We start from the raw sequence: 13,727 nt of genomic DNA on the forward strand, positions 1-13,727 counted from the left end.
TAAAAGATGATTCAAAAGAATAGACGGAAGGGAGGTAGAAAAAAGAGGGGAGAAGGTAAGGGAAAGGAAAAGTAGAGAAAGGGGAGATGAAAGGGAAGAGAGGGGAAAAAGAAGGGGAAAGAGGAAGAGGGAGAGAGGAAGAGAGGGAGAGAGTGGAAGAGAGGGAGAGACAGGTTTTGAATATACTATCGTTAAAGCCTGGATTGTGACCAGGTTCAATGATACATTGGAAAGAACAACAACCTTCCAATATAAGGTTCATAGCAACATTATTTAAAATAGCCTCAAACTGGAAACTATCCAAATCCTATCAATAGAATAGACAAAATTGAAAATTTCATGTCCCAGGAACCATCTCAACTCAAGGCAAACTAGGACACTTGGCCATCTCAGGTGCTGTCCACTGCAGAGAAGATGTGATTTATAGTTCAAAGCCTGCCAAGTTAGAGGGCTTGATAAACATCTTGGATTTCCATTGAAACCCTAGAAAAACCACTCCTTAAGTATATACAATATGTTTCAGGACTAGGGGTGAAACCAAAATATGCCCACATTAACAAAGCATATAATCAACCCCACACAAGTCCAAGCTGGTCAACCAGTAATTTAATGCCCTATTAGAACAAAATGTAATACTCTTCAGAGGAAGATAAGCACACCTAGAGTCTATATGCATCCAATATGTCTCTACAATGTCCAATATATAATAAAAAATTAGTAGGCATGTAAAAACAAATAAAGAAATGTGATCCTTAGTCAAGAGAAAAATCAATAAATAGACATACAGATAATGTAGATGTTGGAAATAGCACACAAGAAATTTTAAACGACTGGCAAATATGTTTTTAAAATACCCATATGATCTTGGGAGGCTGAGGCAAGAGGATGGCTTAAGCCCAGGAGTTTAAGTATAGCTTGGGCAACACAGCAAGAGCTCATCTTTAAAAAAGAAAGAAAGAAAAGAAAAGTATATCCATAAGAAAAGATGGATATAATTAGTGAAGAGATGTGAAATCTTTATTTCAGGAGATATATAGAAACTATAAGAAAAGAACCAAATGGAAATTATAAAACTAAAACACACAATATCTGAAATAAAAAATTCACTGGATGGCATTAATAGCATATTAGATGCAATAAAAGAAGGAATTGATAAACTTTAGAAATCATCTAAACTAAAGCACAAAGGAAAAAAAAAGGTTGAACCTCTGGGACTGTATCAAGTAGTCTACTATACAAGCAAGAGAGGAAAGAGAGATGGGACAGAAAAAAAATACGTGCCAAAATTTTTCCCAGATTTATCTACAGATGAAGGATATCAGAATACCTGAGTATTGTATTTATTCAAGCCAAATGAATACAAACAATGAAAACCACACTTAGACTCTTATCATAGTCAAACTGCTAAAAACCAGAGATAAAGAAAAAATACTAAAAGCAGCCCCCCAAAAAAGAAGAAAAGAAAGAAAGAAGATATATTACATATAAGTAAACAATAATAAAATCTTAAGAACCACAACTGCCTTCTTATCAGAAACAATGGAGGCCCAGAGACAAAAGAATGATATATTTAAATTATCGAAAGAATATTATCTGATTCCACTTATATATAAAAAAATTTAAAACAGGCAAATACTTATATTGTGTTAGAAGTCAGGATAGTGGCTACCCTTCAGGGGTAATGACCAGAAGAGGGCAAAGGGGGGCTCATGGGATACTAGTGACATTTTTTTTCTTTATCTGGGTGCTGGTTACCACTCATTGCACTATATATACTTTATGGGCACTTTCTCTAAGCATTTTATACTTCCATAAAAAGTTTAGAGAAAATACCTTGCAAAATAGATAAAAGGATTAGAGAAAATATACATTTGGGGCCTACTACAGCGGATGGTATTCATAGTAAGCATTTTATGAAAAGTTGCTACTATTATTATCATCATCATCCCACAGAAAGTTTTGGAAGATTTAAATAGACTGAGCTCTAAGCTCCCTGGGGGCGAATCTTACTCCTCAACTTGATTTTTAAGTTCTTTTAAGCACCTACCATAATGCTGTGTTTACAGTGTTCACTAAAATACTTACTGACTGTGTGATTTTCTAATTTAGGGCAGTGTTCAAATGCCCAGGCTGCATTTGGACACTCTTGTTTTCTGTCCACTGCACCTCTCTAGCTCATACTCCATTTGTTAGACTGCTCTTCTTCAGCTTCTCTTAATTGTTCTTTGATCTATAAAAATCGAAGTACCATCACACCTTTGAATGTTCTAAATATAGCACCTTGAGCTGTTTCCAAAAAGACAGATAGATACCTAAGAACTAAAACACCAAAAAGGCAAACATACAAACTAATCTAAGCAAAGGACATCTTTGATGCACACATTCCCTTTGAGCTGCATCTTCCTAAGTCCAAAAAAAGCCTGGACCACCCAGAGAGAAGCCTCTAGGGAGACCATACAGATGCTGCTGACCTAGTGTCACAGAAACCAAAGCTAAAACACCAGCAACTGCACGAGCTGCAAAGCTCCCCTCAGTGTTGGCTTTGGCAGCAAACCTGACGCCCCTTATCAGCAGAGATACCTTTGAAGTAGCTGGCAGCCTTCCATCCCCTACTCAAATAAGCTCAGCTTCACATCCTATTCTTTTCTCCAAAGAGGATCTTTTCATCAGATATGAGAGAAAAAAAGCTCAATTAATCAGAACAGATTTTTGCTACCAACAAGATAAATTGGAACTGGAACAACTGTCAGCAAAGCACCATGCAACACTGTTAGTTAGTGACCATGTTACAATGTGGAGGAAATTCAGTCAGTAACAGATACTGAGTTCAGTGGGAGAGAAGGGTATGGTGGCTGGGGAAGAGAGGGAAGGTTATCTATTCCTTCTCCCAGAAAGTTAAACCCTTTCTCAAGGGCGCAGAACACAGCGATGCAATCTCTGGAAAACCATGCTTTCTCTATTCATTCATTCATTCATTCATTCATTCATTCATTCATTCATTCATTCATTCATTCAATCAATATTACCTACTAGAGATATTCAACTACGCCAGCATTGTGTGTTATTTCTTCTCCTCTTCTTATTTATGAGAATAACACCACCCAGCATGCCTCCTCACAGTATCATCACGCTCCCTCCTCACATATGCCAAACAGCTGGACTCAAAGACTTTGTAGGAAATCCTATCCCAGCCCAGAGGGGATGAAAAGATAGGTAAGATGCACTGCTTTTAGTTTGAAATCCCCTTTATCCTCTTGTACTACCAGACTCATTTTCTTGATGCCAAAGGAAATGTGACTGTCGTGGCAATTCTCCTGTGACTGATTTCCTAATGGTAAAAGGGACATGTTTAACATCTGAGGGCCCTGGAGAAAAGTATTAATTGAGCCTCTTACATTCCTTCCTCAGCACTCTTCTTGCCTTCCCCACTTCCTGCAGCTGAAGGAAGCCAGAGTCAGCCTTTGTCACCAGATTTTATCTGAAACTGATTCACCCTTCATCACCCTCCAAGAATACATTAGGAAACCACAATGGGTTGCCTAGAGAAACTGGCTTAAATTCTTCAACACTGCGTTGCAGGGGCAAACATGGCTCACATACAGACGAACAGGATCTTATGGCTTCAGATGTCCTCTGTGCTCTGCAGTTTGCCCAAGATGGACAACAGCGTGTAGCAGCGGTTCTCAACCCTGGCTGTATGCAACAACCATCCAGGACCTATTCCAGAGACTCTGATTCAATTGCACTGGGGTGGGGTCTTGGCACGGGTATTTTAAAAATTATCTTTTAAATCAACTTTATCAAGGCATAATTTACATACAATAAAATGTAACATTTTAAATGTGTGATAAATTTTGTCAAATGCACCGCCAAGATCACATAATGTTTTTGTGACCATACAAATTCCCTGTGTCCCCTTCAGTCAATCTTTCATCCCCACCCTGATCCCAAGGCAATCACTGATCTGTTTTCTATCACTATAGATTAGATTTCTTTTCTGAAATTTTATATAAATCGAATCATACAGAATGTACTCATTGTGCTTGGCTTCTTTTTATCAGGATAATGTTGGTGGAGTTCATTTACATTATATCTATCTAGCATTTTGTTTCTTTTTATTGCTGCCTAGTATTCATACATGGATATACCATATGTTTTTCCATTCATCTGTTAATGGATGTTTGAGTTGTTTCCAGTTTTGGCTGTTATAAAGTCGTAGTTTCCTATGGCAGCTGTAACAAAGCAAACTTGGTGACTTAAAACAACACCCATTTATTCTATTATGGTTTTGGAGGTCAGGACTCCAAAACTAATTTCACTGGTCTGAAATCAAGGTGCCAGCTGGGCTGCCTTTGCTCAGGAGGCTTTCAGGAAGAATTTGTTTTCTTGCCTTTTCTAGCATCTAGAGTTGTATTCCTTGGCTCATGGACCCTTCCTCCATCTCCAAAGCCAGTGGCATAGCATCTCCTCTCTATGACTCTGCTCCTATCACATGGCCTTCCTTTCTTTTACCTGTAATCCCCCTCTTATAAGGACACCTGTGATTGCATTAAGGGCCAACTGGATAATCAAGCATAATATCCCCATCACAAGAGCCTCAAACTAGTCTTATCTGCAAAGTCTTACATGCATAAAGTAACATTCACAGGTTCCAGGGGTGAAAACATGGACATCTTTGCAGCAGGGGGCAGGGAGGATTATTCAGCCTACCACAAAAGCTTTATGAATATTCAGGCACAAGTCTCTTGTAGACATATGCTTTTATTTCTCTGGAGTAAATATCTAGAAATAACTTGAATTGCTGGGTCATATGATAAGCATGTATTTAACTTTATAAGAGACTGCCAAACTAGTTTCCAAAGTGGTTGTACCATTTTACATTCTTACCAGCAACATATGAAAGTTCCATCCATCCTCACTAACGCTTGGCATTATCAGTTGTTTTAATTTTAACCACTCTAGTGAGTGTATAGTGTATCTCCTTATAGTTTTAATTCGAATTTACCTGATGACTAATGATATTGAGCATCTTTTCATATGATGATTGACCATCTAAATATTTTCATTAGTGAAGTATCTACTATATAATAAAAATTTTCCCATTTCTAAAAATTTAGGTAGTTTTATTATTGAGTTCTAAGAGTTCTTTATTCTACATACTGATATAAGTCATTGTGAGATATGGGTATTGCAAATATTTTCTCCCAGTCTGTGGCTTGCCTTTCATTTTCTTAACAATGTCTTTCTGGCCAAGGCAGGTGGATCGTTTGAGCTCAGGCGTTCGAGACCAGCCTGAGCAAGAGCGAGACCCCATCTCTACTAAAAAATAGAAAGACATTATATGGACAACTAAAAATATATATAGAAAAAATTAGCTGGGCATGGTGGTGCATGCCTGTAGTCCCAGCTACTCGGGTGGCTGAGGCAGGAAGATGGCTTGAGCCCAGGAGTTTGAGGTTGCTGTGAGCTAGGCTGACGCCATGACACTCTAGCCCGGGCAACAGAGTGAGACTCTGTCTAAAAAAAAAAAAAAAAAGTCTTTCGAAGAACAAAAGTCCAAGACCTAACAAAGTCCAGGTGATCATTTTTTTTTTCATGCAAGGTCACAAAAATTTATTTTTAACTTCCCAAGTAATTTTCATGCTCAGGCAAAGTTGAGAACTACTGGCTACAGGAAATATGATCTGGCTTTCTCAATTTAACCTGAGTTTTTGCCACAGAAACTTAGAATACTAAAGGCAAAAAAGGAGTACAGTCAACTGGAGTACTGTAAAAACAAGGGTGCAATTGAGAGTGTTAGGACTGTCTGAATTGACCAGCTTCCAAACTTAAGTGTGAGCAGCTGTCAGGGCTAGAAACAGTGACAGAAAAGTCAGAGGTACTTTCAGTGCGTTCCAGCTAAGTAAAACGAGGAAGAGAGAACAGGATTGTCCTCTCTCCTGCGGGAGAAAGCACACCCAAGTTTACTTCAGTTTAAACCGAGCAAGGGGGAAAAATTATTTCTGATCCTGGTGGGATTCTTTAGAACATGCCTTTTACAGAGACCACATGAAGATGGGAGTCAAACCTGGCAGTGTTTGGCCACCGTTTTTTGAAGCCCCGCATTAAACAAATGAAGGTGACAGCAATAATATTTGCCCAAACCTTAGGTCCAACAGGGATTAGACAGACTGAGCTTTCATTACATGAAAGGAGATGTCAGGAGCACCGAATGGGCTCAATTTTCCCTGGAGTGCTAGACAAAGTCGGTCTGTTTCTAAGCTGTGGACAGGAGGCTACTTTCTCCAGATGTTATATTTAGCTAAAGGAATCTCCAACATGCTTCATGCAAAATGTAAAATATGTCCCAGCAGACATAACCACAAACCAGAGGGCTAGCAGGGTGCATCCCTTAAGGGGGTTCAGTAGCATAGAGGGGCCAATTGTGCAGCCACCCTGACATCCCCAAATTAGCTAAATTAGCCGTGAGCCAGATTTTTGGCCAGTACTCACATTTAATGAGTCTTTGTTCCTCTCCCAGAGGGGCAGAGAGATTCTGCCCCTGGGGAGAATAAATAAACATACTGCCCTATTTCCCTCCCAACTTTCAGCTGCTTGCTTCAACCCAGGTAAGAGAAACAACACAATGTTGATGTTTAATGGCTCCATACCCTGTGAAGATTTGTGTGCAAAAGATTAGATTAATTCTATAACTAAATGAAATATCTGAATTCAATGGAAAAGAATGAGAAAATTCATAATACTCCCTTCCCTGCACTCCATACAGAAAGAGTACTGGGTTTCATTTAGATGAAAATATTAGGTTCTAGAGCTAGATAACTGGATTTAAACACTAGCTTCACCTCATTTTTACTTAATGTCTTTAAGCCTCAGTTTCCCTCTTCATAAGTAGAGATGATAATAACAGTAACTACCTTATAGAATTATTTTAAGGACTAAAGGAGATAATGTATTATATAAGGTGCTTAACACAGTACCTGGCAATAAGAGTTCAAAAAAAATACTGACTTTTATTATCATAGCTTTTACCAGTGAATTGTTAAGTTTTATAGATTTTTTTTTAAACAAATTTAAAAAAGAAGACAATCTATGACTTTTGCTCACAACAAATAGATGCAAATTCACATAAAGGACAGGTGTCCATAGTCAAAACAGAAATAAAGGTATCTTTTCTGAAGTCTATGTCTCCAGAGAGATGGATTTTCCTTTTGCTACTGGAACCAAATTTACTAGAAAAACAAAAGATACACCTATTTTATACATTTGGATCTCAGTTTGGCATCTCTTGGCTGATGGTCACTGTAGATAGCAGCATCTGAAACAATGCTTCATTCCTCAAGAAATTCAATGTTCATTTGCTTAAGCTAGCCCTCTCCATGCCCACACCTACTTTTGTTTGTCCTTATCTCTGGGAGTGCAATTTACCTATCACAATGTAACAAATGTTACCCAACAACCAGAAGGACCCCCATCCTACCCACCCAGAATACCCCTGTCATCATAGAAGTGTAGTATATTGGATTTAGAAGGTACCATGTGAATCATATAGCCCAAACTTTTTTTAAGTTTAGGGAACTGAGGCACAGAAAGCACAGAAGCAACTGTCCAGAGTCTTAGAGTTAAGAGCAGAGCTAGGCCCAAGCGAAAAGATCACTTGGAAACGGTCTCTGCTCTGACAGTGCAAAGCAAGCCCAGGGGAGATTCACATAATAGACTGGCCAGGCACATTCCTTAGGTCTCTTTGTCTGATTACTATATATTAACCAGTGGGACTCTAATTCTTCATGTACAACACACTCTAAACAAAAGAGATAGAAAAATTAGGGCATGAAGAATGTTTCTAGAAAGCAGAGAGGCTCTCGCCCAACCAAAATAGAATACATCTATTCTTATGATCTTCCAACCAGCTTGTACCTTAGAGCTCCCTGTCTACACTGGAATTCCAGGGGAAAGAGAGAAGAGATTGCTCACCCTGTGGGATAGCAGTCATTGGCCATTCAACAATACTATGTGTGTCTCTAGTCAACTACAATTTAACTGATGCAAAGTTATAAAGACCAACAGAAAGTCCTATGATCTTCAGCTATACACAACAGTATGAATAAATCTCATAAACATAATGTTGAATGAGAAAAACCAGACACAAAAGAGTACATACCGTATGATTCTATTTATATAAAGTATGAAACCAAGCAAAACTAATCTCTGCTGTTACAATTCAGAACACTTGTTATCCGTGGGGATTTGGAGGTGGGGAATGACTAGATGGGAGCCCGAGCATGGGGTGCTGAAATGTTCTGATTCTTGATCTGGCAGCTGATTACACAGGTATGTTCAGTTAGTGAAAATGTATTTAGCTATAAACTTATGTATATTTTTTTCAATGAAATGTAACGTATTAAAGTCCTGTGAGAAATAAGAGAAGTTCTTCCTTACACTCTAGCATAGAAATGTATAGCTTAAGGAGGTCAGCCCTGAGCTCAGAGCTAGGAAAATCATTCATGGGTGGATTTTCCTTCTGGAGGTCATACGCCCCATGCTTTGTATATGTGCCATGCACACAGATCCTTAGTAAAATGTGTATGGGACACTTGAAGAGCCAGGTACACTCAAAGCTTTGCTGTCTGGCTGCCTTCAGCATAAACATCTCTGAGATCTGGAGAGGCTATAAGAGTCAGCTGGGTTCTTCTCTAACCTTCTAAGGCTCGGAGAAAAGGGAGCTGAGAGATTGGGAAAATTCTAGCTAAGTGAATACCTCTCACAAAAGTTTTTTTCTCAGATGAACAGAGAAAATGGAGGTGGAAACTATCAGTCAATCTCTTTCCTTCTTGAGATAGTCAAAGTGGTTGTCATGGTCACAAAGAAGAGCCAAGGTGGTGCTCAATTACTGTCAAGGTTTCACCTAAATAGGTTTTAATTTTAGTCACACACACACATCACCGACTACTGCAGAATAACTCAAATTAGTGACAAGCAAGTAAGAGAAGATGCGGGAAACCATGAAAAGTCGGTCAAAAGTACACTTACCCCTAAATGAAGTGTGGCCCCAACCACAGCACAGCCGGGCCACTAATAATAGCCAGTGAGCTCTGCGAGGAGTTATCTTTCTCTTCATTGTTTTCTTTGTCAGATGTTTGTACCCTCAATATTCTGTCTCTAAGACACAGGGAAAGCATCTCATGGATGCAATTATGTAGATGGATGATTCTAAATCAGTTATTTTATCAAGAAATTATGTATTAATTTCAGATCTAGTGAAAGCTGGAAAACTTCCTAATATTAAGAATTAGAAAACTGACCATGAGCTATGGCTAAATCAATCACAATCCTGTTTACTGCAGTCTTTTCTCTCATAGCCTCAAATCTTAATACTCAATTTTGTCAACTGGAAATTGATGGATTCTAAATATACCCGCTTCCTACCTACAACCTGTAGGAGGATTATTTGTCTTCTGAAAAGTCTTCAGAGGATGTTGGAGCTTGAATGTTAGACATGGCCTGTCACACACAATGGTTGGGGCCTTTGCCATCATTTGTAACCAGTTCACGAATAGATGATTACACTGTGAGCTCAAGTTGAGAGAGCTTAGAAAAGAGGTTCCTGGGTTTCTAAGAGGTTGGTTCCACCACTGATAGGTAAGGTGAATTTGGCAGAAAGTCCTTAAAATTACTGCAATTGAGTTTTCCTTCATCAAGTTGCTCAACCTACACTCAAGAATTGTGCTAACAATTGAGCTTCAGAAAGCATTCAATCACCCACAGACAAAGACATGTCATGATAAGAATAACCAAATTCATGAGTCCACCTTGGCTGAGATGAGAACTTGGAGAGACAACTAAAGCCAAAACACAAACATACATGAATTTGCTAAATGAACAAGAAGAGGAAAACATAAAAAATGACACTGAATGTTCCCAAAGCTCAACAGCTTCACAATTTACCTTAAGAAAACTTCCCCAAACACAGTTATTATTAATATATGCATATATTATTCATAGGTACCATGTGAAGGTACAACCCTGGGATTGCTAGGTATGACCCTGGGATTGTACCTTGCAAATGGTTACTTTTCCAGGGCTACTATTAATTCAGCTCAAAAAGGAAGAAAGGAATGCCAATTCAAATATTTTTTCTGCACAACTATGTGGTGAGAATTACCAGTGGAAAGCCTTTTAAGTAGGCCAATAATATATTCTCTCTTTTATTTACAAGATTGTATCACTGCTTAACCCAAGAACCTCTGTGACTAGGAACATCTCTATACCTTTTTAAAGAGTCTTCCTGAGTCCTCGCTGACTTGGACAAATCGAGGAATGATATTATTCAGGTAGATATCACTCAGGGTGGTGTGGTCCCTGCTCTCCCGCTTCACCTGGTTTAAGAGGAGATTCCAACAGTTGACTGGTGAGAGAACATTCTGATCCTTCCTGCAGAGAAATAGCAAGGGGAAAAAAATCATCATTGGTAAGCAGCAAGGGCCAACATCTACAACTATAATCTATGTTATAAACTCATAGCAATCAAATCCAAACCAAAAACAAAGATATCTTTCCTAAAGCCCATCTCTCTAGTTTTCTTCTTTTCTAAAAACTCAGTGGAGAAAAAAGGAGAATATAAGAATAATAAGAAGGAGAAGGAGGGGAAATGAAGAGGGAAAGAGAAGAAGGAGAGGAAGGAGAGGCAGAACTATCTGTTGAGCATCTACTGTGTTCTAAGAACGTGGTGAATTCTTTATATGTATTATGTCATCTAAGCTCTATCATTTCACTGTAAAAAGAAACTACCGTTATCTCCATTTTACTGATTGGAAAACTGAGGCTCAGAAAAGGTGTGACTTGCCCACAGATAGTTAAGAGTCACACAGCAAGTAAGAGGGAGTCAGGGACTAGAACAACAGCTCCACATTGTCTGGCTAGAAAAAGTCTAGGTTGTCTGAGTCCAAAGTCCATAACCTTAGCCACCAAGTCATTTGGTTTGTCTCTAGGGTTAGAGACAAAAGTTACAGTTTTTGTCTAGTGCACTACAGACTAAATCCCCACAAATTTATCCATTGTAAGGATTCAGTAAAGACAATTTTGGAGACATTTGCCATGAAAAAGTCACTGAAAACTCTAGAGTTCTATGGAACATAGGAGGTTTTGATTTCATTGACTGATCCCTCATTTCATGTCCCACACAACCAAGAATACAAACCATATCTGAACATATGTGTTCCTAACATGTCTACAGCTTGAGTGGAGCAGTAAAATGCTAAACCAAATGCTTATTTCTAATGAAAACATTGTGATTCAAAAGAATTATTGATTACCTCCTCAGTTCACAGCACTAATTTAAGCAACAAGAAAGTTCTGCATCTGGAAGTTGAATTTAAGGAGAGAAACAGAAAGTAGGAATCATTTACAGCACTATTTATCAAGGGACACTGTATACTTAGCATATGGCCAGGCCCTTTCCACATGTTGTTTAACTTAAACCCCACAACTACCTGATGAGGTGGGTGTGATTAACCACATTTGGCAGATGAGGAAAGTTGAACTAAAAAAGGTTAAACACTTTGCTCAAGGTCACATAACTAAAAAGTAGCAATGTTGGAATTCAAACCAAGTCTATCAGAGAGTATTTTCAACCACTGCAAAAAATCAGTGTTCATTCCCATTTTCCCTCTTCCTCTCTCCAAACTCTTAATGCAAAGAAAGTGAGTTGAGAGGGGCTTGCTTCTTGAGTCAGCACTGCCTCTATTCAGTGCTGAAGGCTGCCAAGCAGCTGCGATTTGTAAAGCATGGAGAGTTCAACTTAGAAGGGCTTTTCCAATTCTGTAGTAATAACTCTTAAAAAATAATCATGCCGCACCTACTTGGGCTTCAGAACACATCAGACAAATTAAAAAATCAAACTGTTCTAAACCTGTTCCTCTACCCTCACCTCCTGCCCCAGGCATCACTTTTCTGTAGCCAGAATCATTAACATTTATGTGCCAAGTACTGTGATAACATTATGTCCACTTACCTTTCTAGGGAAATTAAAAGATTTCTATGGAAATTAAAAGATTTCTATGGAAATTAAAAGATTTCTATGGAAAAAATATATACTAGCTGAGAGGGAGAAATACATATAATTAATCCATGCCTTTCAAAATGTTTAGCATCTGAAAAAAAAAGTGAGCAGGAAACCATCCTAAATTCAAAATAGTGAGAGATTTGAGCAAATGTATTCAATGACATTGTATGTTTCCATCACAAGAAAACTTTCAAATTGATTATAAGTTGGTTTCAGTTATAAAATTCTAAATAATTTAATTTACATTTTTATTAAGTGGTTTCTCTTGGCAATATACCCATGTCCTCAGTAAGTATGGACTAGACCAGGCAATTATACTTGCTTTTTAAAAGCACATGTAAGACCTTAAATTGACAATTGGTTTCAATCTGCTTCTTAGGGGAGAAAGAATACGTGTTGGTGGTCTACATTAGTTCTTTTCTTATGGCTCTTTACACACAAAAAAATGATGCTACAATTCAATTCCATAAATGTATAAACATTTGTATCTTAAATGAACAAGGTGCAGCATTAGGTGATTTGGTAGTTACAAAAATAACAATGTCACAATGCAGTGTGGGAGACAAAAAAAGATCTATAATAAAACAGAATTGTAATAGAAGGCCAGCTAGCTCACAAATATATGCTGCAGATCACAGAGAAGACAGGGGAGGCAAAACCAACTTGACACCATGGAAAAGGATACACAATGCCCAGGGCACCCTCAAAAGAAAGGATGACGAAACAAAGATGGGTTAATAAAGAGGGTGAGTGGAAGTAGAAATCTTTTAAAATAAAATGCTTCACCACTTAACACTAATAAACTTGAAGAACTTTTAAGGTGCCACAAGTACTTTTACCACATGTATTTATTTCTATCCTTACAGCATATAGTGGGATAGCTACAGTATTATTATTGGTTTCACTGAGCAGGAGCTTTTAAGCTGTGTTCAGAAATACTTTGGAATTAACAGTCAATCGCATTGCAATGAAAACAACTGTAACACATCCATCCAAATGAGCAACCTACATTCCAATGAGCAAGGGACCCAGGACACAGTTGCTCTGCATTAGATGCCACCACAATGTCTCAAGGGCTGCTAAGTGAGCTTTGTTGTATGCAAGCCCTGGAATAAAGAATCACTGCATGCTCCAGAACCTCTGAACAATGTGCTATTGGTTAGAATGGGTGTAGCTCTGCACAGGCTTATTTTTTCATTCAAGCCTGCATGTGCCTCCTCAGATAAAGCTGTATAGGTGAACACGGAACTTGACATACAGCAGCCAGGTTCAATTACATGCCACCGATGGCTCAGGGGCCTATGCTGGGTTCATGGTAGACCATGGCTGGGCAGCAAGAATCGACATGTTCAATATCATGCCATCTCATTATCAATTGTTACAGTGCTTATTATACATGTTGGGGCTTATCCAATTAATATTTATGAAGGAGAATGGGAATAGCTGCCTGGTAACATTAGTGATTCAACTTTAAAACAAAAATATCTTATTTTTCAAACATCTAAATCAATTTAACATTATCTCAAGATTATAATAACTTATCTGTCTGAATCAAGATTGTCTTGATATTGGACTACCCAAAACAAAACCAGAAATGTCTTGGATGTTGAAACTGATATAAAACTGTAACTCTTATTAATAATCCTGATTTCAATATTTTTATTTCATG

General features: G+C 38.2%; 1 protein-coding gene across 7 annotated transcripts in view; it reads right to left on the reverse strand.

Annotated features, from left to right (window-relative positions):
- SRGAP2 (SLIT-ROBO Rho GTPase activating protein 2) overlaps positions 1-13,727 on the reverse strand; it is a 220,182-nt gene that overhangs the window by 91,433 nt on the left and 115,022 nt on the right. For all 7 annotated transcript variants that reach the window (XM_012760312.3, XM_012760302.3, XM_075996905.1 and 4 more), the window contains exon 4: positions 10,266-10,428. In XM_012760312.3, the coding sequence (XP_012615766.1) occupies positions 10,266-10,428 (163 nt within the window). The remainder of the gene's footprint in view (positions 1-10,265; positions 10,429-13,727) is intronic.

This window comes from Microcebus murinus, chromosome 23, assembly GCF_040939455.1.
Source record: "Microcebus murinus isolate Inina chromosome 23, M.murinus_Inina_mat1.0, whole genome shotgun sequence".
Taxonomy (NCBI): Eukaryota; Metazoa; Chordata; class Mammalia; order Primates; family Cheirogaleidae; genus Microcebus; species Microcebus murinus.